This window comes from Nanorana parkeri, unplaced genomic scaffold (genome assembly GCF_000935625.1).
Source record: "Nanorana parkeri isolate BGI_ZX_2015 unplaced genomic scaffold, ASM93562v1 scaffold611, whole genome shotgun sequence".
Lineage (NCBI taxonomy): Eukaryota > Metazoa > Chordata > Amphibia > Anura > Dicroglossidae > Nanorana > Nanorana parkeri.
Genome location: NW_017306879.1, coordinates 576,361 through 603,411, shown reverse-complemented (window position 1 = coordinate 603,411; position 27,051 = coordinate 576,361). Strand labels below are relative to the sequence as shown.

Below are 27,051 nucleotides of genomic sequence, written 5' to 3'. Positions count from 1 at the left end.
ATTGATCTACCTCAAGCTGAAGGAAAAACAAAATTCACAGTATAAAAACACTCCCAGGGTGCACACCAACGATAATAAACTTCCACATACGATGACAAATCTGAGTAGAAGATAAACGAGCATTAACAATAGTAAAATTAACAGAATCTGAGATTTCTTTGTCTTTCAACACTTGGGTTTCAACAGCCAGGCTGTTAAAGCCACCAGCCGAGAAGAAGGGAGGAAGACTGGGCCCTGAGATAAGATCTGGAAGAAGCCAGGGATCTTCTGAACCAAATCAACATACCACACCCTGCGAGGCCAATCTAGAGCAACCAGAATGACTGGAATTCCTTTGTGTTTTGTCCTGCGAAGCAATAGCATCATTGGAGGAAAAATATATACATTAGTGTGTACTGATCCCAAGGAGCCAAGGCATCCACCGTACCCGCTGTTGGATCCCTCCCTCTGGACACAAATCTGTCTACCTTCTTGTTGTGACAAGAAGCCAGACGATCCATACAACCGTGCACATACAGATACTCACAGAGACTGCCCCATCCCACAAGATTATTATTATTATACAGGATTTATATAGGGCCAACAGTTTGCACAGCGCTTTACAATATAAGGAAGACATTACAATTGGCAGATTGGCATCTGTTGTGACAATCGTCCAAGTTATGGAAAACAACTTTTCCATTGTCAACACGGGGGATGTCAACCACCATGACAGAAACATACTGGCTGGGGCACTCATTCTGAACATCTTGTTCAGAGATAGAGGATGCTTGTTCCATGCTGTAAGAACGTTCCTCTGTAAAACCCCGGAATGGAACTGAGCAAAAGGTACCGCTTCGGCGGTTGACACCATCAATCCCAGTATTCTCATGCAAGTTTTCAGAAAAGAACAGCGACCAGATCAGAGTAAAAAATGTTATCTCGCAACTTCAATATTTTGAAGACCCAAATACTCCAAGTGATGTGACGGAACTAGGGAAAACTTTTCGATGTTCAGAATTCACCCAAAGTCCTCTAATGTCCACAGCATTTACTTAAATTATTATTAAAACCAGTAGCAACTGAATGCAGAGGCAACTATTTATGATAATAAAGAGTAGATGCATAGCCCTATACAACCGGCCCTTTGAGGGTAACCATACTGCTGATGCGGCCCCCGATGAATTTGAGTTTGCCACCCCTGGTCTAGACGTTTAGCTTCAAAGTAGGAAGAGACTATTCTCGAAGTAAAAGGTCAACATGACAACAAAAATGTATCAGTAATTGTGCCTGTAAGTACTAGGGCATATATCAGTACTTGTACTTGTAAAAATGGTATCGGTGCATCCCTTTATAAAAACAAAATCATACATTAAAACAGAGATGTACATATCCCAGGAGCTCCGTGTGCTCCTTACAAATGACAGCTGCCTCCTAACTTTTGAATTTTTCTCTAGTCTAGTCTTGGAGCTGGAAAAGTATCGATACTTGTATCGAGTATGGTACTTGGTATCGGTGCATCCCTAGTTCTCACATCAGCTCCTTTCCTGGGGGATGCTGCGGGTGCAGGTCATGAGCTAGTCCACGCTCCTATGCTGGACATCAAACAAATCAACCGATTTACTTCACCGTACATGAACTTTATTCTTGAATTACGGTTACACTGCGTCCCTGCCTTGAATTGCCCACCTCTGGTCCATGCGAAGTCCCGCTCCAACCTGCCTGCCGAAGCAATTGGACAAAGAATATGTGTGATGCTGTACACCTCAAGGATCTCCATGTGTAACAAAAAAAAAACATTCTGGGGGGGGGGAATACAAATGACACGCTGTATCTATAATCATTTATTAGAAGGAAGAAAATTCACTAGTATTTACATAGTGCAAAAAGCAGTTATTAATCCAAAATGAACAATAAAAATAGTATTATCCTTCATACAGAAAAAAACTTCATGTTTTATTAGGAATACTAGTTCCCATATATAGATCAGCTGATTTATTGTTTTCATTAGGAGCAAACTGTTAAGAGCAAAGCAAGAGTATACGTGTCAACAGATTAAAAAAACAGACTACAGTATTTTGGAAGGGACAAAGCAAGCACATAAAAAGAGGAACATCATTTAAAAGCAAAATCACAGAAATCTAAAAGGTTACTCTCAGAAATGTGTGTAATTTCTTTCATAAAGCATGCCCACTATAAATGAAAATCATTTAGAATCAAGGAGACCTGTAGACACAGCTAATGAGGTTATGGACTTATTGCAACACATTACAATTCATTCAGAATATTATATGTATATGGTCATATAAGTCTAGCAACGTTTGCCATATCATGTCTCAGGGGCATGTGTTGAGGAACCAATAACATAAAAAAACAATACAATAACAATGCCAGCGACTTCAGGACATCAAATACTTAGCAAGATTACATTTCAGTAAACGATACAAGTAACACTTAAAGAATAAGTGAATGATGTGGATTTAAGGAAGAAGGTCTGTTGCCTACTTTACAAGCCCATCAATCCTATATCTGAAGTCAGCATATACTGGAAGATATTTCCTTTTATATTGCAAGCCAAATTAAAATATTCACAAGCCGTGAAGTGCTGATTTCCTGACATTGGACATACTGAAATATTTCAGTATACACTACAAGCTCCTGACTATATCTGAATGGTAACACACAGTTTGACATTATAAAACCAGACAATGCCATTACCTTACACACTGGAGATGGAGGCAACTTTCCTCTTCAGACTATTCTCATGAAGGAATGTTTACAGTAACCATACATTTAAATCAATTCATTGTATACAGGCTGTAGTATTCGTGGAACATTGTTTAAATGTTGCTTTAAGCTCATTCTAGAGAAACTCCTAAGGTTTCTTCCTTAGAAAGCACAATCCAACTCTTAAGGACTTTAGTGGTATACTGATTTAATGGATAGGACAATCCATATATATGAAACACTCTATAGGCCTCAATCACAGACCATAGTTAATATTTCACAACAACATTAACCTTCATGCTTTCCATTGCCAAGTGACAATGTTAACGGAAATAAATGGAAGACTAATACTCAAAATGTAAATATGTACAAACTATTAAAATAATCATTCTGGAAACTTTAATTTTTTATACAAGCAAACAACAACAGAAAAATAGAACAAGAAATATGACAAGGAAGATTTAGGAGGGAAAATTAATTTACATGTCGGGTAAGTTCTTCTGAATCACATGTGACCATCTGACGACCATCTTTCTTCAGGAGCCTCACAGCACAGTAGAGGTGAAAGTCTACTAAACAACATTGTACAAGTACAAGTCATCTACTGCACACTATTTCCATGAAGTATTTGCTCAGATTTCTTTCTTCCTAGCTCTTGCGTCACTGAGCATCTCAACTGTCTGTCAGATAACAGGTAATCATAAAGCAGTCAGGAAAGACGGAAAGTTTTAATACATATCTGGATAACAAATCGGATATATTTTGAAATTCTTGGGTAATAAAACAGAAAAGGGGAATATATTGGTGTTTTAAAAAAAAGACGACAGTATTTACCATGCCCTGTGTGTCAATCATTCCTGGCATGTATGTAACATTTTAATGAAGATTAATTAATTTTTTTTTGCATTACTACACCCACTAACTTACACTGTAAGTAGTCACAGGCTTTCCTTTTTCTGACACATTTGCCAAAATAAGAAGGAAAACGGACTAAAGTTCAATTGAAACATTACCTAGCTAAATATCACCTTCTGTCAGGATCAAGAATCCAAACCTGTACAAATGAACTAAATACCAATTCAAAATGTTGAGGTGAAATGTCTTACAAGCTTGTAATTCTGTCATTTCCACGAACACGATGGTGCTTGAAATACATGCAAGTTAAGGTCTGTCATGCCGCTCATGTCTGAAGTGTACCAGTTATCCATAAACCGGCCGACAGCCATTGTGCAGCAAATGTCTCGCCCATGAGGTTACTAATAACCGGTAACATTATTGTGGCAGAAGAGCTGCACAAAAAGCTGCCTGACAATGCATAAACACTGGATACATTTTAAGCTGGCCTCACTCCTTACTCATTGCATTTCAAGACTTGTTCCTAAGGTAGTAAACAGGTCTGTTTAATTAAAACTGTACAATAACCCAGTCACCTTATGGAAACTGAACTTTTCAAATATTTAATACAAAGAGGGTTATGAAAAGTGTAGTAACTCGTAAAAGACTTCTGGATCCACATACCTGTAGATGCAGCTACTGACGCAATATATACAAAACATGTTCATACGTTTCTTTGTTGGTGAACTATCAGAAACTACTGCTGCCAAGATTGGTTCATACACAAAGTCAGCCTCTCTTTGTTCTAATTACAACATGCAAAGAACAGGACCACCTTTAAGCCCCATGCCATGGAACCTATTGTATCATTAAAAGAACATTACATCAGCCCAAGGGGCCATTTACTGTCTTATAGACAATCGTATCATGCAGAACCTAATGATTATGAACATTAGGCTGAACAGTTTTATAACCAGTTATACTGGTCCAAAGTATTCTGAGCGTAGCCTACAAAAGAAGTCTACATGTAGTCAGAGGAGCACAAAGCTTTCGGTTCCATTTGATCAGTAGGACTACTGTGTAAATCCTGCCAATTCATATCTGTCTGCAAGGGGTTTAGAAAAGCTTCCTATCAGATATTAATATTAGCATTACTTAACCCAACAAGAGGTATGCCAGTAAGGCAAAACCAAAACGGAATAAGTACTACATATAAGTTAAAAGAAAAAGAAAAAAAAATATTGAAATGTTTGTGCCAAGTACAATCTTATGCTATTATTTTACTTTAATAGGTACCAACATACTGGAACTGCAGCAAAGCTGAAAACTGCTAACCTGCAACTGATTGCAGCCCTAGTAACAACCGACACCTGGGGCTCAAGACAACTGCAAACAGCACAATGATGCAACTGTTTGAGACTGTTGTGGGACCCAAGCAGGATAGATTGACAGCCAGTTATTCCAAAGCCCACAAATACTCACGGTCTAGTAGCAGAAACTTTCAGCCAAACTAAAAGAGTTTACAAATAGCAACCCAACAACCTCAAAACACTACACAAAAGTAAAATGTTGCTCCTATAGATTGAATTTGTATGCACAACTTCATTATAAATATGAAATGAATAGATAACTAAAGAAACAATATATAATTACTTACAGAACACAAAACTAACCTCAAGTGTAAATGTTTGTATATTAGGGTGCAGAATCAGAGGAAAACTAATTTAAGGATAACCATAGTTTCAAACAATCTTGAAGGTGCAAACCTTAACTACTGAGTACTTTGAGAATGTTAATATAATTGGGTGCCTTTCATTTTTCAGAACACTGCTGAGCATAGCCCGTGATTGGCGTGACAATTTTATTTAGACATTTGTATATGCCCCCCCTCCCCAAACTACATATTTTCCCTTATTAAGTGTTCATTAAATAAGGTAAATGTGACGAGACGAGTCCTATCAGTGTGTGTGTGTGTGTGTGTGTGTTATCCACTAAATGTTACTTTTCTTGAAATTATTTTTATAGCAAAAGTGGGCAGAAGAAGAAACAGGAGATACACGAAACACATATAACATGGAATATACATGCACTGGGGACCATGCACTAAGGGGTTACTGCACATGTGCCAAAGACAGTTGCACTAACGCGTTAATAAAAATATGCTGGGTGCTGGCCACTGACGAGTTAACACATATGAACTGAGGACAAACTGAGGGGTTAACACACACAGGCACTGGTTACAGTGGGATTAATACTCATGCACTGGGGACTGACTGCTGAGGGGTTAAGACAGATGCATTGGGGACTGGGCACTAAGCGATTAAAGTACATGCACTGGCAACAGGACATGCATGAGCGGTGAAGTGGACGTTGAGGGGTTAACCTGCTTGAGATGCATGCTGTGAGAGTAGGCGTTGAGGGGTTATTAATGTAAGAGTATACGAGTAATAGAAGGTAATAAATATTGTAGATTGCAAGCTCAGTGTCCTCTGAATTTCCTGCATCGCCTTTGGTTATGTGCATTGTCCCTCTTGATAGAGTACAGTCCTGATGACTTTTACTTATTTATATCTGTAGGTATGCTTCATCTGATGTGTGCTGTCAGTGCGGGTGGCTTGCAGCCTTATTCCAGAGTCTGTGTACAACGGTAACCATGCAAGTTCACAACACGGGGGGGGAAAGTAGCAAACAAACATGACAATACATCATCATTGCTAAGGATAGTGTGTAGAGGGAATGCAACACTAAGAGGAAGAGCAGAGAGAGAGCAAAGTGTAGTCCAGATGTAGAGATTGCATTCATGTATTTGTTTCTCATAGTACCCATAGTACCTGTCCCTTTCATGGAGTGCACAAGAGAGCCAATACGCTACACCAGCCCTTGCAGTGTTTAGTAGGATTTTGGCAACTATAGTGTGGCCAATTACATTAACTCTTTCGAAGTACCCGATGTAACCATATCAGGGTGGTTTAAAACTACAGTTATCTTTTAAGCATATAGTCATATTTTATCCCTGTTAAGTTCACACCAACAATGAAGTGCACAAGACGGAAATGCTGCTGGTTTTGTGTTTAGAAGTGCGTGCGTGCATACATACACACTGAAGTGCACATACGGTTAGTTGTCTGACTGAAACATTTCTTCCTGTGCCCCCTAGTGCTGAACTAAAGAACAAACAACACAATTAATATCAAATAACATTATTTACAAGGAATTAAATATAGATTAGACATTTAAACAGTGCAAAACAATGAGATGAAACAAGTATGGGAATGGTTGAAACTCTCCCAGTATTCTGTAGAAGGACCAATTCCTGAGTTTGTTGTATTCACTGATGTTTACATAAAATTAGAATTCGAACTCTCTTTTCATAACGCCCTCCCACTGCTTTGTGGCTGTGATCCATTCCTAGGAAGCTTTTCCACAGTCCGTTCCTTGCATTCAACAACTGGATCTACATGTTCAGAGGGCTCCACATCATCATCATCTTCGCTATGCTCTATATTATCCTCTTCAGGACTATTTACAAGCTGAAGTGTCTCCATAGTCCTCTGAGTCTCAGAAACCCAGGACTCTATTCTGCTTACTGATATAGGTTCTTGCTGATACTCATCGTCTTCTTCTTCCTCATCATCATCTTCCTCCAGCATTTCTGGTACCAGAGTGCTAGTTGTACTTGTCATGGAGGAGTTGAGGACATCTCTGCCGCTTCCATCCCATGATCCAGTTTCAGTACTCTGTTGAGATGCCCATTCCAGATTGTCATCTGGTTTCACCTCATCTTTTTCCACTGGTGTCAACTTGCCAGGTTTAATGCCTGAGGTAGCAACACCGGGAGTGTTCAGTGGTGTTGGTTTAGGTATGCTGGCTTTACTATCAGATTGGACATTAATGGTGTGTTCTGAATCCATGGTCCTCACAGAACAGTCTTCATTTTCTGATGCTTCAAGTCCATCAGATGTTTCTACCATATTTCTCCAATTTGTTTCTGTGGCAAAAAAAAGCACAAACATTATTAATAACTTACAAAATAAGCGCTACAACAACGCATGCTTTTGCAGGCAGTGTGGATCAATCAGCCTAAAAGTAATATTCAAGGCTGGGTGCTTTTACATGAATGCATTCCTGGTTGTGGGGGAGTGTACTGAGGGCCGTGGACCGATAGGCTCCTTCTGCCATCAGTTAAACTATTACTAAGGGTGATGGAGGGAGCAAGCGTGCAATGTGTGTGTCTATGGACGCACACAGCTAGGCGCGGATCACAGATGTGAACACGCACACAAGCATCTCCTCATCAGCTGGCTAGCTGAAGGAGACACCCACAAACAGGCAGGGGATCAGCGGTTTGGGGACCAGCTGCAGGAGGAGAAAAACAACTTTTAACAAGAAGAATGTTTGAATAATGTAAGTGTGGGTCTTCTCATCTATAATAATAATATTTTTAAAAAAGCACAAGGGTTTAATAGCACTTGAACTTATGAACTTGGCATAAGATCAACAAAGAATGCAGTACTATGAGATCAGATTAACAAAACATGCATTATTATAGGACCAGTGCTAATATGGAAACCTGTATATCCATACCTATGTTCCAGCTGCTATGCTTTAAAAATAACTTCATAGCAAAAAGTATTGCATTTATTTGGTATATTGCATTATACCAAATAATACCAGGAGGACTTCTGGCACACAGCTAAATATACACAATTGAAATACATACAAGTTTAATGTTAACCTGATAACGAATTCTGTTGATGAATCTCAAGATTTACCAACATCTGTCAGACTGCGCAGCCAGGCAGGTGATCCATTTATTCTCTGGTTCTAAAATTCTAATCTCATGTTACACTCCCACCTTCAGCAGCTCTTTGGACAATGAATCAGCTATGCACAGAGAGATGGGAGCTGACCCAGGAAGTAGTAGAATGATCTATTTCAACTGTGTACTTCAGGACCTGTCGGCAGGATTTCTTGACCGTATATTCTTCTAAATATGGATGGGTTATGCAGCTACACCTTTAGGTGATTGGAAACTAGTAAATCAAAGCTGTTTGAGCAGCTCTGTATAACACATGCCAGCCTGTGCACTTTTTTGCTAGTGTCCTTAAGTGATGGACACCTTCTCTCAGCTTCTTGGATGGTGGCTTTAGCGGCCTGACCTCTTGGAAGTGGTCATCCCTTCGCTTCTGAAAGCTAGGAATTCGATCTTCTAGAAGGTCCATCATTGCACCTGGAAGGCTGATTTCTTTGGTGCAAATCAAGGAAGTTCCATCCCAGAAAGTATTCCATGGGACGCATGTTATCTTCCCTTCAGTCGTGTACACCAGCGTTTAGCCTCGAGTACCATCAAGGGCCAAATTTTTGCCTTGGAGATTCCTTTCCAGAAGCCATTCACCTCTCACTCTCCAGTGGCTATGTGGGACCTCAACCTAGTCCTGTCAGCTCTGCAGAAGTTGCCCTTTCAGCTTTCTGAACCTTTCAGAGACACATCTACCCTACTCACTCACAAGCTTGTCTTCCCTTGTGGTTATTACTTCTGCCAGGTCTGTTTGAGTTGGTGGCCTTGGCTTTTTAAAAGTCCTTTTTGGTTCCCAAAAAGGATAAGGTAGTTCTGCGGCCTAGGGCCTCCTTAATTCCCAAGGCAGTCTTTGCTGTGCTCCTAAACATCCTAAAGGAGGTTTCTCTCCCACTTTTTGGACATTGTTTTGGACAGTTAAAGTTTACTTTTCTGCTATTGCTTCTATCCCTAAGGCTGATTCCTTCTTTGTGATTATTAAGGGCGGCCTTTCCACCATCACTAGGTGGATTTGGTGAACTATTATTCAGGCCTACTAGTTGTAGGTTAATATTCCCCTATTTCAGACAGACTCTACTAGAAGCGTTTGCTTCTTGGGCCTTCCAGCATCAGACTTTCATACCAAAAATCTGTAAGGCACCTGCTCCCCTGTTCACACTTTTGCCAAGTTTTACCACATAGACATTCAAAACTCAGCAGATGCTATTTTCAGCTACAAAGTTTTTCAGAAGGCCATCTGACTTGTGGGCATCTTCTGTTCCAGTTTCTTTCTGGGGGTTTCTTGTTGCACAGGCCTGCTAGTTGTTTGCAGTGTTGCCCTTCCCTCTGTTGGAAGGCTTTTGGACATGCCAACCGTTCCAGAATTTATTCCATGTGTCCTCTGATGTACGATCAAGAAAACATGATTTTTGTCTTACTTGTGAAATCCATTTCTTTGAGTACATCAGAGGACCCTCCCCTTTTCTCTGTGATCCCCACTTGTACTGCTTGATACAATAATGAGGCAGGCTGGGAGTGAAAGGGGTTATACAAGGCAATCCTAACAGCTTTGATTTGCCAGTGGCCCTTCACCTGAAGGTAGCTGCATAGCCCATCTGTTCAAGAATTAACTCCCTGTGTTCTATGATGTACTCCAAGAAACTCAGAAGCATTCCAAACTAATGTTAAATGAATGCGGAATGCACCTGAACACAAGCTGCATTTGCCCATTGGCACAAGCACAAAGCCAGTTGCTACACACCCTTACAGTTTGTCTGGAGTTCTATCTTACCTGAATACACCACATACAGTGCACACATATGTTATCCTTATTTTTGAATTTGCAAGCTTTGCAATCCATCTTATTATTGTTTCTCAGTTTCCTAAAATTATTATTTTATCCACCCACTGGTACATAACTCTATTTGCAAAAATCATACCATAATCCTTTTCATTGACTTCTGATATCGGCTCAGAGATGACGCTGCAGAATGAAATTGCACTGGCAGCAGAGGGGTTGCGAGAATGACCCATGTGGTGAGGAACTTTTTTAACGTTCTTTAAAGCCTCCTCAGCCTGTTCCTGCTCCATTGAGGACACCATATCTTTGTACGCCTTTCTGGCCTCTTCCGTCAGTGACACCAGATTATTGAATAAGTTCTAAAGAGAAAAAAAAATACTTGGTCATTAGCAAAAGACAATTTATGAGAAAGAATAACTTGGAGCAGAAAGACAAGATGGGGGGGATTTATCAAACCTGGAGCAGTTGCCCATGGCAAGCAATCAGCAACTCTTTTCAGTTTACTCGTTCACACCATTCCAGAATCGGGCTGGAACACACTGGATCACATCGCAGCCGGCTCAGTTTGTTGTGGGGCGAGGCGGTCCATTGAAGTGAATGGCACCGTAGCCACGCCCTCCGGCCGCAATGCGATCGGCTGCACGGGAAGGCGTGGCACATCAATGCCTGCGGTCTGTTCAGAAAAAATAGTGCCCCACAACAAACTGAGCTGGCCGCGATGCGACCCAGTGCGTTGCGGCCGGAACGCACTGAAAATGGTGTGAACCAGGCCTGAGAAAGAGAAGCTGATTGGTTGCAGTGCAAATCTGCAAAGTTTTGTTAAGATACTGACCAAGGCCAGTGTGCAAAGTAATACTTAAGGAAACTCAATGTAAATATCTTCTCCTTGGTGCTTTATTTTGTATATCCTAATAGCGTTACCCTTAAACATGCCCAGAGTCTCCACTCAGGCACCCTGTACAGTTTGGAACAATTTGACTGAATATGCTAAAAATTGCTCCCTACTAATGCTGTCATGATTCTATTGCTTAGACTCTATAATAAAGTGCTCTATGCAGGACATGATATCAGCCAGTTGTACAACAGGCTGAAGTGTTTAATTCATGTCCTGCAAACAGTCCTAAAATATATGATTTTTTCAGAAGAGACACCGGCTAAAAGAAGCACTATTTTTAGAAAACACCTTGTACAGAGCATTGGGGGCCTTCACCATTGAACTCTGACAAAAACATTGTATATGTGTGGCTTTACAGCAACTCCAAGGCAGCCAGAGGATTTTTGAGCCACTTTCCTTTTTTGTTTGATATCTAAAAATCTATTAGTATTACACTGCATATGTGCTGCCAAAATATAATATTAAAAAATACAGTAGTTTGGTTTGGTGTAGGGGGGGTAGTTTGTTTTGAGTGCGGTAACATAAGTAGGCAAAAGTATTGTGACAATTCTGGAGAGCAATACAAAATGTAGTTTATGAAAACTTCAACACAGGATAGCCAGCTGAAGTGGACCAAAACAAACCAAAAAGGGTTTATTTGATTACATTACAGTTTGAATGTCATTAATTCAATTACAAGGCCAAAAAAATGGATGTATTCCTCATTTTGGGGTAATAAAAAAAAGCAATGCAAATAGTTTCTTTATCTCTCTCTGAGAACCCAGAGCTACTAGTTTATAGAACATATAGTCTTAATTTACAAAGTATTTTTTCCACTATGCATACAGCTATTTTAGATTTCATTATAATAATATACCAAAGTTGTTACTGATCTTACCTCTGCCCCACAGTAGCTGAAAATGCCAACAACACTGACAGGTACTAATTTATTTACACAGCGACCCAGTGCCTTCCTTCCCAGAGCAAAAACAAAAGGAATTTCTTGCTCTCTGGCCATAGCAATAACGTTATAGAGGGCTTCATCCAATCCACCTGATTAAAAGAAATATATATATATTTAAGTCTACTAAACAGTCTGCCAAGGCTAACAATATTTAGTTATATAATAAGATGTTTGTACTTTGCATAAAAACAATTTCTTACTTTATACAAGTATACCGCTGCCTATAGGAAGTTGGGAGCAAGCGTTACATGTGGCCAATTACACAAAGGGATGTGGCCTGTGTACCGCAAGAGACTTCAAGAAAAAGACTTTACGTCAAGTATGAACATCTCATTTTCTTTATTGTTCACTGAGGACATAGAAATCATGGAACTCTAAAACATTTGGAGCGTTCAAAAATAGTTCATCTGAGGGGTGGGCAGAAGTCACTGTGAGGCCCAAGAGATGTATGGACCATCCTACAACAGATTATCTAAAGGAATCAATGCCTAAATCAAGACTAAAGAAAGGGCCATACCAGAGTGGAAATCTGCCATGACTAAGAAGAGAACAGTGGATCAACCTCTTGTTCCAGACCAGGCCAGAGAATCAACTTTATAGTGTAGTTCCATGTTTGCAGCCAAATTGGGATAACATCTACCCAATGTGCTTTATGTTCCTATTCACATTGCCTAACTTAAAAAAAAAAAAAAAGAAGAAGTGCTGCTTTTTACTTGCCTAAAATCCTACCTAGCTTCCCACTGTGTAATGTTAGGGAGGGGGCTGGAATGGAGGGCAATGTTGAATCTGCACAGTCACTTCAGCCAGTCACTGAAGAAGGCTCGAAGGAGAATTATGGGGCGAGTGAAAATCACTCATCCCCATAAGTCAAGCCGCCTTCTGACAAAGAAGCGGTCACACGGCTCTATTGATGGGGAAGTCCGCAAACACATACTGCCGATCACTGACTTCCCGATTGTCTCCCTGCAGAGAGCGCTGACTGGAGGAATGGAAGGGGGTGGGCACTGATGTCAATCAGCCAGCGGGGTAGATCGACAGTCATGTTGGGGTTCATCTCGGCTGTGGAGCAGCCCTGCGCTCTCAGCATATAGTACGCAATAGCCCACTATATGCTGAGTTTTGAGTCACCGGAGGACAAGTATATGTCTTCCTGTGGCCCTGAAGAGAACTATGTGCAGAAAAGGTTTTATATACACAGGACCACTTTAAGCTGTACACTACACAGAAAAGGGGCTTTATGCTTCAAGTCAGGCCACAGATTCTCAAATGGATTGAGATACTTTATTGTGAGGATGGTGTTCTGAGGGTGATGAGAAGTGTTGAAGTGGCAAAAATCCCAGTGGCTTAATGTGCCATGCTTATAGAGATGTACCCCAAGAGACTTGCAGCTGTAATTTCAGCAAACGGTGGCTCTACAAAGTGTTGAGATTTGGGGGGGTGAATAGTTATGCACATTTAAGATTTCTGTTTTTTATTATGGTGTCACAATAACCATTATTTTGCACCTACAAAGAGGAAGACATGTTGTGTACATCACATGGTACAAACCACCAAAAATCAATTTTGCTTCCAGGTGATAATGCAATAAAACAAGAAAAACACAAAAAAGGAGGAGACTACTTTCTTAAAGCCTTATATATAAGTATACAAACTGGAACCCCCGTTCATTTAATTGTAAGTACCAATTGCTCACATACAGCAGTGCTCATATTTGCTCAAGGTACTTATATTTTAACGGCCTCCCGGCCAGCGTCCAACAGCAGCTGGCCGGGAGCTCCCTGGACCTGAGCAGGGGGATTTTTAAACGTCCGCTCAGCCATGCCCACATGCGAGTGGGAAAATGTCAAAATTTAAAAACAGGAATCGATGCCTGTTTACATACAAGCGATCCGCCGGCTCTATAGCTTGTATAAAGGTGCCGACCGGTGCGGACTCTGCCTCTGCTGGTCCCAGACTCCGCTGTGCCAGGTGCGAGCCCGTGGCTCTGTGACAGGGGATCAGAGGGAGATTGGTACGCGATCTCCCTCTGGTCCCCTCTCCGGTGTCAGAATGCAGAAGTGATGTATGTTACATCACTTCTTCATTCTTGTGTCACTCTCCAGCTTCAGAAGCTGGGGAGAAGCAGATGTCTGCTTCATTTCACATCAGCTTCTTTGGAGGTCCTTAGGTGACATTAGGGGTCTTGGAGACCCCTGATGTCTCCATAAAGAGGACCTGTCACATCCTCTTTGCTATCACACAGGGGGGTTTCTTAGCTCCCTATGTGATAACAAAGTTAAGTGAAAAAAAAAATAATAATAATAGGGGGGGAAAAAATTAAAGTTGGAAACAAATTTTTTTAAGTCACACAAGAAAAAGAATTTAAAAAAAACAAAAACATTTTTAAAGTCCCCACCCATACATACATGTGGCACATGTTGCATATCGCCACAGTGAGAGCAAACATTCTAGTTCAATCAGTCGCCTATGGTCAATTTTGGGTATGGTAGTTTTTTGCGATTTCAGGGGTGCACTTAATTTTAAAGCTTGACATGTTCGGTGTCTATTTACCCGACGTGACCCCATCTTTTATATTTTACCAAAAAATTGGGTAATAAATGTTTTATAACAATGTAAAAAACAACTTTTTTCAAAATTTTCAGTAATGTTTCCTTAAAATAGTAAAAAATAAAAAAACTCCAGGTGGTGATTAAATACCACCAAAAGAAAGCTCCATCTGTCCCCCCAAAAAATGGTATAAAATTAATTTCAGGATAACATGACATTACGGAATAAATGTCAAAGTAACACAGCGCTGAATACTGAAAAATGGCCTGGATAGGAAGGGGGTTTAACACCTGGTCAGCAAGTGGTTAAGCGGGTTTTTATAAAATCGCCAGATTTTACGTCATTTTCAGGCCTAAAATGTGGAATATAACATGGGTGCAAAAATGGAAAAAAGGGCCTCAGTCATGAAGGGGTTAATGTCTTTTTTAGGTTACAACTGAATAAAAAACATCTTGACAACATAATAGCCTTTGCAGAAAAGGGGTCCATATGCTGGAGGATAAGAACAGCAAAGTACAACCAAAACAACTATGGTAAACATATTTGCCTCTGTAAAGACCTGACCAAGACAACAAACCTTTTGATTGAATTTTTTCACAGTTTGGTGAAATAATAACACACTTGATCTTGCTTAACTTCATGTGCTTGGTTACTTCTCGTAAACCCATAACTAATCTTCTTTTCGACTTGGCTTTCATTGGGTCTTTCTGGTATACTCTCTCTTGAAAGCTGACCAGTTCTTGCAGCAACACAGTTACACATTCATCAATCTCCTTACTTAGTACTTGATTGCAATACCTAGGCAAATGTGAAAAGTACAATTCATTTTAATTAAAGAGTGAAACAAGGTCATATAAAAATATGTACATTGGCAGGGCATCATATTGACCATGATTTGCTATTATCATGTCTAAATGCAAGCAGTATGTCTTTTTGTAAAAAAAAAATTCCAAACACCGTCATCCTTGTGTTCAGGATGCTTACTTTGTGGAAATACACACTGGGGGTAATTTATCAAAACTGGAGCAGACAAAATCTAGAGCAGATTTGCACTGCAATCAGCTTCTCTCTCTCATTTTCAAATCTTACCTGGGCAAACTGAAGAGAGATGCTGATTGGTTGCCATGGGCAACTGCTCCAGATTCAGTTTGCTCCAGTTTTGATAAATTCCCCCCTCTGTGTATATATTTACCTTTTGAAAGTTTAGTATCTTAATTACTGATTTTTTATATATGGGTGTTTTGCTTTACCTATGGGTTTTAATGAAGGAGCAAGATTCTTTTAGATCCTAACGGACCATAATTCCATACAATCAAAGCCAAATGTATGCATTGCCAACACTTATGTGTAATTGGGAGCATATACTACTATTGTTGTCTACTGTGAGGTTCATTTAGGAAAGTACATTTTAGTAAATAAAGTAAACTTTGGTTCACTTTGAATTCCCATTTGTGTGCGAGGGGAAAAAAACAAAAAAACAAAAAAAAGTGGATTTCTGCTACAACATGATTAGCTGATTGAAGTAAACACAGCTTCGTCTTCTTTACCAAGCTTAGTGTATATACATTTCCATAGTGACCGGTGTCAATTTCATTAACATATCACTCCTAGTATACGTACAGAATAGAGATGGAAGTGGTCTTGTTCAGTAAAGCAATGTGTAATTGCCAATAACAATCTCTTGTCAGCAGGTGGGGGGTTTGGCCACCGGCAGGGGCCGCCCCTAGGCTGTAATTGATCTTTAGTTTTGTGCCTAGCGTCCTTCTCCTGCAGGTGGCGATATTACCCTACCATTCAGGATCTACGATCTGTTGCCTGTGTCCTTCAATGAACGGGAGAGAAATGACACATTAAAGCAGAACTGTAACCTGTAAAACATTTAAAATGATCCCAGCACCCGAGACACTGGAGTACAGATGTTGTCTCGGCATTTATGGAGTGGGCAACGGAACTGAATCGATTGATGCACATGAAGGAATTGACGGCCCAATTATAAGATCAGTATGATACATTTTCTGCGATCTGGTTTCCCTAGCATCTTTCTCGGGTTAACCATCAATATAGTGACACTTTTGACTGATGAAGTGCTGGTGTCTAGCCACTCTTCAGAGCTCTTGGAGTTCTGTTGGTCCTTTGGGCAGTATCAATTACTTTGTATACCTGCCCTGTCTAGATTTTTCTTGCCACTTTTACCATGGATGCATAGCTGATCTTGTTCTTTTCGTTGTCTTATTGATCTATCTTTCTTTCCCTTTCTTCTTATTTCCTCTGTTCTTTTTCCTGATTTATTTGGACACTTTCTATCACATCTTGGCCCAGTGGTTGGGATAGTTCCATCTGGGACACAGGTGCGTGCGGGGGAGCCCTACGGATCAGTCCGTGGTTCCGTGGCCTTCATAGCTCTCACTGGCAATACCCCTATGCGGGTTTGCTACCTATACCTCTTCTAGTGGGTTTGTTGGTTGGTTTCATGTATCTCAGGTTTGATCTTCCTTTGTATTTTGAATGTTATTGTTACCTGTACTCACTTGTAGCCCTTTATTTGGTTACTGTTTTCTGAGTGCAGTTTGATACTTTTCCGGAAAGTGTCCTCTACCCATTGTACTTTGGCTTTCTTGTATAAAGATTTTTATTCTCAATAAAATTTCTGATATATATAAAAAAAAAAAAAATCTCAGTAGAAGCTTAAATAAGCCTCATAAATTTTTAACTAATGGTGAACCAGTCCTGTGTGTATACAGATTCCTGGCAATGGAGCAATTCTGTCAGTCACCCAGTGATGACAGGGCCATCTTTTTCTTGAACCACTTCCCAGTTCCTCTGTAATTGTACTAAATCCCAGACATGCGCAGTTGAAACCCGAAAACTACTGTCTTCTGTTATAATGCTTATCTGCACTCATTTCCTCTTTAAGGGCAGTGATGATAACCCATCTGCACTCACAGCTACTGTGCCAACCTTCATACAGCATAGTACACACTTGCAAAACTACAAGCTTCGTGACAAGTCACAGCCTCCACATAAATTTCACAAGAGTTGCTGACAGCCTAGAGAGGCATTTCTCTTGTAAAGCCGAGAATTAAAGGAATCCTGAGAATGTGCAGTAGGAAATGTGGCTTTTTATTTATAGAACCTGGCAAGTATATTGCATTTTACTCAAGTCGAGGATTATATTGTAATGGAATTCAGCATACATTTACATTGATTTAGCTTTGTAGGTTAAAGTTCCACTTTAACTGATCTACATACATTATAGTGAAATCTGACTGACTTGTAACAGCTACTGTACTACTGCTTATCAACCAGTCTTGCTCTTTTCACTTCTTAAAGTGGAACTATATTCTGCTGAGTGAGGGAGTATGCACAGCATACTTGCTGATTGTGAAACACTTAAGGGACACTAAACTCAGGAGTTAAATCTTTAAAAAAAACAAAAAAAACTATGTTAACTATTAACAAAGCTGTATCGTATTTGTGCATCACTCGGCTGTAGATAATCAAATCATCTCTGGATTGGTGCTGACACTGTCCCTCCTTCTGGAGGGTGGCTACTTTTGTTCCCCATGGTCCCTGTGTGTGTGCTGTAAAGTAGCCACTGCTCCAAACTTGTTCCCGTGATAGTCCATAATTTTAATACAAATTATGTATTAAGTAATCTAAAACATGAGATTGTAGTCCATCACGGGAGTGAGCTTGGAGTGGTGACTACTTTACAATACACACAGCGACCATGGGGAACAAAAGTAGCCACCCTCCAGAAGGAAGGACAGTGTCAGCATGAATTCAGAGATTATTTGATGATCTACAGGCGAGTGATACAGACACACAAAAAAAAAAAGATACATTTTTGTTAAGAGAACTATGGGGTAACCTTTTTATCCCATAGTTCTCTTTAGGGTCACAGGAGGATATATTCTAATGTCCTCCCGTGACCCAAAGCTCAGTATACTGTATGGCGAGCTATATACTGAGATCTCCACAGCTGAGACGGATCACAACAACACTGAGATTCACCCAGCTGGCTGACAGCAGGCTTTGCCTATCTAGAGGCAGAGCCAGCTGTGCCCGCCCCCTCCCCAGTCTGTTCCTCCAGTCAGGGCAGGAGGATAGGAGAGGGGAGGAATCCTTGCAGGGAGTGGTGACTGCCAGTCACTGCTTTCTTCAGCTTAAATGTCACATGTCGGCTCTAAATATGAGGATGAGTGGAAATCACTTACCTCATAGTTCCCCTTCAATGTACTTGAATGCATTTTTTAAGATTTAACTCTGCAGTTTCTGGTCACTTGAATTCTGTGTGCCTCTTCCAGCAGTATCAGGTCCAGTTGATGCTGCATCCACCACCTCCATCTTCACACTGCTTCTTCCGAGACAGCCACTGACGATGTAACTCACACATACGCAGAGGAGGTACACCATCTCTGGCACCAGACTTTATTCTTGGCATGCCGAGAACAAGCCAGCATGTACACTGCAGAACTCTTGTGCTGTGCAATGTACATACACAAAGAAGAACTGCAAGGAGCATTGGGCAAAGATTCTTGGGGAAAATTTAAATACAAAGATACCTGTATTTGGCACTAAGGCATGGTTATTGGACAGTTGAATAGCAGTTGGTGGACCTTGGCCATAAGTTGGGACGCTGTGTAAAATCTACATAAAAACAGAATGCAATGATTTGCAAATCTCATAAACCCAGATTTTATTCACAATAGAAAATAAAAAAAACATATCACGTGTTTAAACTGAAAATATTTACCATTTTAGGAAAAAAATTAAAAAAAGGTAATTTTTAAATTGATGGCAGCAAGACATCTCAGAAAAGTTGGGACAGGACCATGTTTACCACGGTGTAGCATCCACTTGTCTCTTAACAACACTCTGTAAACATCTGGGAACTGAGGAGAACAGTTGCTGGAGTTTTGGGAGAGGAATGTTGGCCCATTCTGTTTTTTATGTAGATTGTATACAGCGTCACAACTTTTTTGGAACCGGGGCTGTATACTGCATGCTGGAAAACGGACCTGGTCATAATCAATATTAAATCAATTCCATGAATCTGCATAGTGTACACTTACTCTCTAAACCTCTTGCTGTGGATTTTGGTGATGGCTGAGGAAGCCATGGGGCTACCAATCCCAGAACTTGCTGGAGAGCCCTGTGATACAGGAGTCATACAGTAGGGGGAGTTCTGACTTGCTGGGGACAGAGAGGTATCACTTGGTGCACTGAGACCTGCATCTGAAGGAAAATATCCAATAAATAACAGTTTTAAAAGTCAATGTAATTTAAAAATAAGCCTTTTCCTAGCATGTTATGGTGACATTTCCAATTTAGTTACCAGTTTACATAAAATAATTGCTTCAATTTAAAAAGCAAACTGGAATGTGGAGGATTAGACATGTATTTTGTCTCGCAATTTATAAAGGTTTAATCTCATCAGAGTTTAGTCTCCGCTGCTATTGGAGGAGACCAATGACCTAAAAAGTTTCTCCTCTGTAAAGAAAAAAAAAAAACACTGAACATAAAGAAAAAAACTTCCAATGCCAAATACTAAATTAAGCACTTTAGTACCGACATACACAAATAAATGTCTGGTACTAAAGTGGTTGATCCCCCCCCCTCTGCTGTGCAAAGCATTTTGGTAAGATAATATAAAGATAGATTTGTTGAAGTGTTTACCACAATTTCAGAATTGGTAAGACTATTCCAACATAACATGCCATTTTTGTTAGTTGGATGTGACACAGTTTTCCAAACTGGAAAAATTATTTTGAATTACCTTCTTGAGATGCCAACTCCTCTGACTGATCATCAGTAAAGCTTAAAGAAATATCCTTTTGTTCATCTGAACTCAAAACACTTTGATCCACAGTTAAACGTCCTTTCTTTTCTTCTCTTTCTTTCAAGATAATCTACATGAAAACAGTTATTTATCAGTCATTAATGTGCTTCAGATTAACAGCATTTATGATCCCTTTTTTCACCTGCAAGAAATACATTTTTCCATCACATAACTACTTTTCATACCCAGAGGGGAAAAAAATGTTGCTTTTACCAACCAATCAGGTACTTACTTTAATTTTTTAACCATTTAACGATACAATTGATAGCCAGAACCTGACTAGCTGTTATAGACAATACTACCTTGCTTTTATTCTTTTTTTCAAAGTCAAATAACACAGCAATATGTTTTTGGCAGTGCAGAACTAAAAGAAAATATAATATAGCCACCAACCCTCATATTAAAAACACACTTGCCTTTTTAAGCGCTGTTGGACGTTTTAATTTTGGAACTTCTTTTTCTTTTCCTCTTTTGATCCTTGGAGCAGTGGAGTCCAAAGGATTTGGAGAACCCATAAAAGGCTGTGCCTTTGTAAACACATTCCTGTTTGTATGTTCTTTGGTGTGAAATGGGACAGCACTGCCAACTGAACAAAAACAAACATTCATCTCAGTCCTAAGTTGATCAAAAAAAAACAATATTTCCAGTGAAGATAGCATGGACATTAGAAAGCTCACAACCTCTGCACCTTGAAGTTTTGAACCATTAAGGAACCTTGAACATAGGTGATATACCCCAAAAATCTTCTACAAAGTCTCTAGGGTGTATCTCCTCCTACCACAACTCCACCACTGCTGATACCATTAGCTGGGAATAGCTATGTATCACACAATATGAGGAGCTGTCAAAATGCAGCAGCTTCTGTGTAAAATGACACTTGCACATAGCCTGCAAGTGCCATTGAGTAATACATTATAATGATATATTGTTATTTACCATTTCAGTATATATAAATAGAAGACCTATGCATTTAAAAAAAATGAAATGTATTGCTATTTTACCTCTTATTAACCCTTAGTTAACTATTTTCGGCCCTAATTAACGAATTTATCCCCTTCATTATATTTTCCGCCCCTAATATTTTCCTGCTGTTTGATTTTTTTTTTTTATTTCTTTACTTTACTATGAATATTTTTTCCATTATCATTTGTTTGTAATTATTTTTAGTGTCACATGCTCCAAAAAAGCATCTTCTATAATTTGCAGATAACTTCACCGCATACCTAAACATTTTGGACAATTTCATGCTCCCAACTTTGTGGGAACAGTTTGGGGATGGCCCCTTCCTGTTCCAACATGACTGCGCACCAGTGCACAAAGCAAGGTCCATAAAGACATGGATGAGTGAGTTTGGGGTGGAGGAACTTGACTGGCCTGCACAGAGTCCCGACCTCAACCCGATAGAACACCTTTGGGATTAGAGTGGAGACTGTGAGCCAGGCCTTCTCGTCCAATATCAGTACCTGACCTCACAAAACATCACCAAGTGCAATGCAAAGCATCAGATGCAGTGGTGTAAAGCATGCCGCCACTGGACTCTAGAGAAGTGGAGACGTGTTCTCTGGAGTGACGAATCACGCTTCTCTGTCTGGCAATCTGATGGACGTGTCTGGGTTTGGCAGTTGCCGGGAGAACGGTACTTGTCTGACTGCATTGTGCCAAGTGTAAAGATTGGTGGAGGGGGGATTATGGTTTGGGTTTGTTTTTCAGGGGTTGAGCTTGGCCCCTTAGTTTCAGTGAATTGAACTCTTAACGCATCAGCATACCAAGACATTTTGCACAATTTCCTGCTCCCAACTTTGTGGGTATAGTTTGGGGATGGCACCTTCCGGTTCCAACATGACTGCGCACCAGTGCACAAAGCAAGGTCCATAAAGACATGGATGAGCGAGCTTGGGGTGGAAGAACTTGCAGAGTCCTGACCTCAACTAGAACACCTTTGGGATTAGAGTGGAGACTGTGAGCCAGGCCTTTTCGTCCAATATCAGTACCTGACCTCACAAATGTGCTTCTGGAAGAATGGTCAAACATTCCCATAGACACACTCCTAAACCTTGTGGATGCCTTCCCAGAAGAGTTGAAGCTGTTATAGCTGCAAAGGGCGGGCAAACTCAATATTGAACCCTATGGACTAGGATGCCAATAAAGTGCGTGTAAAGGCAGGTGTCCCAATACTTTTGGCAATATAGTTTGTGTATATTATATACATACATACATACATACACACACACACACACACACACACACACACACAACCATCATTGCATGTATTAGCCTTATACAGTTACAAGAACACATTTAAGCAAATGTGTTCTTTGTAGAAAACCCTTTCTTACATAACTGTCAATAGAAACACTGTCACATCAGGACAGGTTACTCCCAAAAAACAAGATAGATCAGCCAGAGACAACTGGAAACAAGAAAGATTACATACCAGTGTAGGATAAAGGTCTGGTGTTTGTTATCTGACGAGCCTTCATTGCTTGTTGCTGCCTCTCTAATTCTGCCAACATGTCTCCAAGGTCTAGCTGTACTGGAGTCTTGCTCTTCTTTCCAGATGCTTTCGACAGAGCTTCCTATGTTACATAAACATGTACACAATATGATATTTAGTGCTGAAATGATCACTTTGGGGGAAATGACCCCCAAAAAAGAAGATCAGATTTTGTTCAAGGTAGGCAGGGTTTGCAATATCTTTGGCTTTATGGTTAGATGCTCCAAGACTGTGCAGACCAGTAAATGTTTAGAATGAATATACCACATTTCTCTGGGAAGAAAGGGCAATATCAGGTCCACCCAAGAAACAAACCATGAAAAAAAAAAATTAAACAAGGAACATACACCCATCCCATGAAATTTAGCCGGTAATAGTCTAGTATATTTAAGATTTTAAAAAAACAACAACAAAAATTATAAACTATTGAAGGGTTTTTCCTTGGTGGTGCAGAACTGACCTGGATTTTTTTCTGCTCCATGCTAATCTCCGAGTATTCCTGGGCAGTGGCCAGTGCAGCAGCAAGTGCTTTCTTCTTCTGACTCTTAGCTCGCTTTGGTACAGATGTTGTGATAGGGATCGGGGTCTGAACAATGTTAATTGGAGAATTTTCCGGTAAATTGTCCAACTGAAAACAAAAGTTTGCACAGTTAATATAAATGGATATAGGGAAAAGTGCACAGCGCTACCAATTCAAGAAAGCCATCAGTGTACCAGCATTAATCGTTCTTAACGTGCATAATAGATAGATACTTTCTACTAAAGTGCATCAATGTCAACAATTCCTATCAAAGCGTATCAAAAATATTTTAAATATACAAAAAAGTGTAGACCAATGATGCACATAAACAGCAATCACCCGCACTTCAAGTGGATGCTGTGTATTTACATGAACCCGCACTTACCACTTTAGCGTTCATCTTTGGCTGTGTGCTCTCATTTCTAGAACACCCATTGCTGCTGTTCAATTCTGGAAATTCATCTTCATCCTAAAATAGTAAATAGAATATTAAAAAAATGCCTTAGTATTTTTAGGGAACACCAGTTACCATCAACACTTTCAGCTGCTAATAAGCACTAGAAATAAACTCGCCTTATGCAGAATCTTCCTTGTTTTGTATGTCCCAGTAACTTCTGCAGCACAAGTGTCCTTAGTGGGATCCCAGTATTTTAGCTTCCTGTTCAGGTGACCTGCCATCCCATCAGCTCTCTGAGCAATGGGCAACTGGTCACCCCGAACACCCCATTGCTGCTGTAAAGAAGCCATTATACTGCCTCTGTAAACCAAGCCCCATCTTTTCCTGCTTAGTCCAGTCCTAACCCCAAGCCCTCCCCGCTTCTGTCTTTCTTTGCCCTACTCAGCGCAGAGACATGTAAACTGTAGTGCACATATAAGAGGGGAAAGAAGGAGAATACAGGTAGAGAAGGCTGTTTGATAGCTGGAGCTAAGATCTGTTCATAGTATCTCGACTGTGTTACACTGCTCTTATTTTTTAAAGGTGAATATTAATCCTTCTCTAGTAGTAAGATTACACAGCTTCTGTGTTCTCCAAATGCAAAAATAAACCCGTACTGCCAACAGAAATTCCTGCACAGGAGAGGAACTAATCACTGCAATGGGGACACATAAGTAAACAGATTTTAGTGGAGTAAGGATGGATTACAACTTCTCCACAATATTTTTATTGATATCTGTGCTTTCCTGACTGAAGCAAGCTTTTCCCCCCTTATTATTTGCACTGGTTTTCAAAGGCACAGAAAAAGAGGGACAACTCTTCCCCAACCCCTATCCAAAAGTAAATACAAAAAAAATGTCTGCAGTTAGACTTTAAGGCTAGTTCACACCAGTCCCAGTATGCACTGGATCACATTTCCGGCCGGCTCACTTTGTTTTCGGGGGCCGGGAGGGGGTGTGGCTGTCATTGGGACGCGTGGGACATCAGTTCCTGTCCAGTCAGAAAAAATAGTTCATGCAGCACTTTTTCTGACTGCACCGGACCGGAAAGCAGGCATTGATGTTCCACGCTTTACAGTGCGGGTGATCGCACTGCGGCCGAAGGGCGTGGCTGCGATGCCATTGACTTCAGTGCACCATCACGCCCCCTCCCACCCAATGGAATGCGATTCAGTGCGTTCCGGCACCAATCGGGCTGGTGTGAACTAGCCCTTAACCCCTTGCCATCTGCCCATTGTCAAAATTAGCTGTCATTTCTCTGGCTGCTATAGCCAGAGAAGAAGCTGGTGAAGCAGATCTCTGCTTCTTTGGGGGTCCCCAGGTGACATTAGGGGTCTTAACCCCTTATGCGATAGCAATCAAGTGTGTAAAAAAAATTTTTTTTAAAAGAAAGTCTCATATTAACATAATTCTTTTTTTTTTTTTAAACACCCAAAAAAAGTTTTAAGTCCCCCCCGTGCATGCATTATAAACATAAATACGCGTCGGATGCACATACAAGTGAAAACAACGATTACGCCACACGTTACATATTGCCTCACACGTCGCAGTCAGAGCAATCATTTTAGGGCCATTAATCACTGATAACACTAAACTGATAAGCGTCATCTATGGAAAACTTTAGGCATGGCAGTTTTTTTGCGATTTTAAAGCTCAACATGTTTGGTGTCTATTTACCCGACGTGACCTCATCTTTATTATTTTACCCAAAAATTGTGTCATATAAACATAACGTATTGATAACAGGTTTTTAGTTCCAAAAGAAAACTCTGTCCCCAAAAAAATTATACAAAATGAATTTAATTTTGTATGACAGCGTTGTATGACTGAATAAATGTCAGTCAAAGTACTGCAGTGCTCAACACTGAAAAATGGGCTGGCCAGGAAGGGTGTTTAACACCCCGGTCAGCAAGTGGTTAAAGTGTGTGTCAATGTTCGCAGCCAAATTGGAACAACACCTAGTTTATATTTTTTACATATGTATTACCATTAAAATAACACTACTTAACTTTTTATTTGCTGAACAATGCTATAGAAATCCTACTTATATTTACCCATAGCATTACATAAAATGAGGAAGCCAACATATATTATATAAACATTATGTATACACACACACGATAGACAGACAGACAGACAGATAGCCCAATGACATACTACATTTTCAAAAGCACCGACATATTTATTTGTTGATTTTAAAATGTATGCTATTAACTTATCTTGACCAGTTCTGAGATATCTCTTGCTTAGAATTGTTACATCATTTTTTAATTCTGCTTCTCACAAATAGTACATAAAGCAATACCTCAAAGTGCAACTGTTCAGGACTCTGGTCTGGTCGGTTTAACTGTGCTGTGGTCCCCGATTTACTTTCTTGCTTCCTTTGAATACTTTGTCTTCTTTCTGATGATGTGCTCTGTCCTCTCATACGATACCCAAGCTGTGGGCAAAGCATATACAAGCATCGAGTTACTTCCTTTTTCTTTTTTTTAACTAGTTTTCAAACCAAGTTACAACTAAGATTTAATAATGTTGTAGGAGTTCATGTTTGTCCTATGCCGATTTTCTCATTACCTGTGCATTATTTCGAAGTTCCGCCTGTCTTCCGCCTCTACAGAAAACCTGACTTTTTTCATTCCAAGGCTTCTTCTGAGTAGCTTGGGAGGCCACACTGGCCCAACTTCCTCCAGCTGTTTACAGGAAGAGAGACAGCAATCACACACCTTTACAGCTTAGTGAAAGTCAGTTTTTCTCACAAAGAAAAGTTTATCCAATTGCCCTCCCCCAATGCCAAGGTACTAGGTGTCATCCTTGACTCGGACCTCAACTTTCTGCCCGACATCTAATCCCTATCCAAATCCTGCCGCCTTCACCTCCATAATATCTCGAAAATACGTCCCTTCCTCACTAATAAAACCGCAAAGCTGCTCATCCACTCACTTGTTATCTCCCATCTTCACTATTGCAACTCCCTCCTCATTGGCCTACTACACAGGCTATCCCCCTTCAGTCTATTATGAATGCTGCGGTTAGACTCATCCACCTAACAAATCGCTCAGTGTCTGCAACCCCCCTCGGCCAATCCCAGCACTGGCTTCCACTCGCCCAAAGGATAAAATTCAAAATATTCCCAACCACTTACAAAGCCATCCACAACTCTGCCCCCGGCTATATCTCAAACCTTGTCTCAAAATATCACCCTAACTGTCCCCATCTTCTCTCTAGCTCCCTCGTCACTCCTCCCATGCTCGCCTCCAGGA

At 40.3% G+C, this 27,051-nt stretch overlaps 1 protein-coding gene across 1 annotated transcript in view; it reads right to left on the bottom strand.

Annotated features, from left to right (window-relative positions):
• Positions 1–6,877: 6,877 nt before the first annotated feature.
• The window catches only part of SECISBP2L (SECIS binding protein 2 like), a 29,085-nt gene continuing 8,911 nt past the window's right edge, over positions 6,878–27,051 (bottom strand). The window contains exons 7-18 of the mRNA XM_018562900.1: positions 26,366–26,481; positions 26,097–26,231; positions 23,742–23,825; positions 23,297–23,464; positions 22,777–22,918; positions 20,759–20,928; positions 20,280–20,412; positions 19,576–19,738; positions 15,078–15,298; positions 11,888–12,042; positions 10,255–10,474; positions 6,878–7,528 (exon numbers count right to left, since the gene is read on the bottom strand). Of these exons, the coding sequence (XP_018418402.1) occupies positions 6,909–7,528; positions 10,255–10,474; positions 11,888–12,042; positions 15,078–15,298; positions 19,576–19,738; positions 20,280–20,412; positions 20,759–20,928; positions 22,777–22,918; positions 23,297–23,464; positions 23,742–23,825; positions 26,097–26,231; positions 26,366–26,481 (2,327 nt within the window). The 3' untranslated portion in view covers positions 6,878–6,908. The remainder of the gene's footprint in view (positions 7,529–10,254; positions 10,475–11,887; positions 12,043–15,077; positions 15,299–19,575; positions 19,739–20,279; positions 20,413–20,758; positions 20,929–22,776; positions 22,919–23,296; positions 23,465–23,741; positions 23,826–26,096; positions 26,232–26,365; positions 26,482–27,051) is intronic.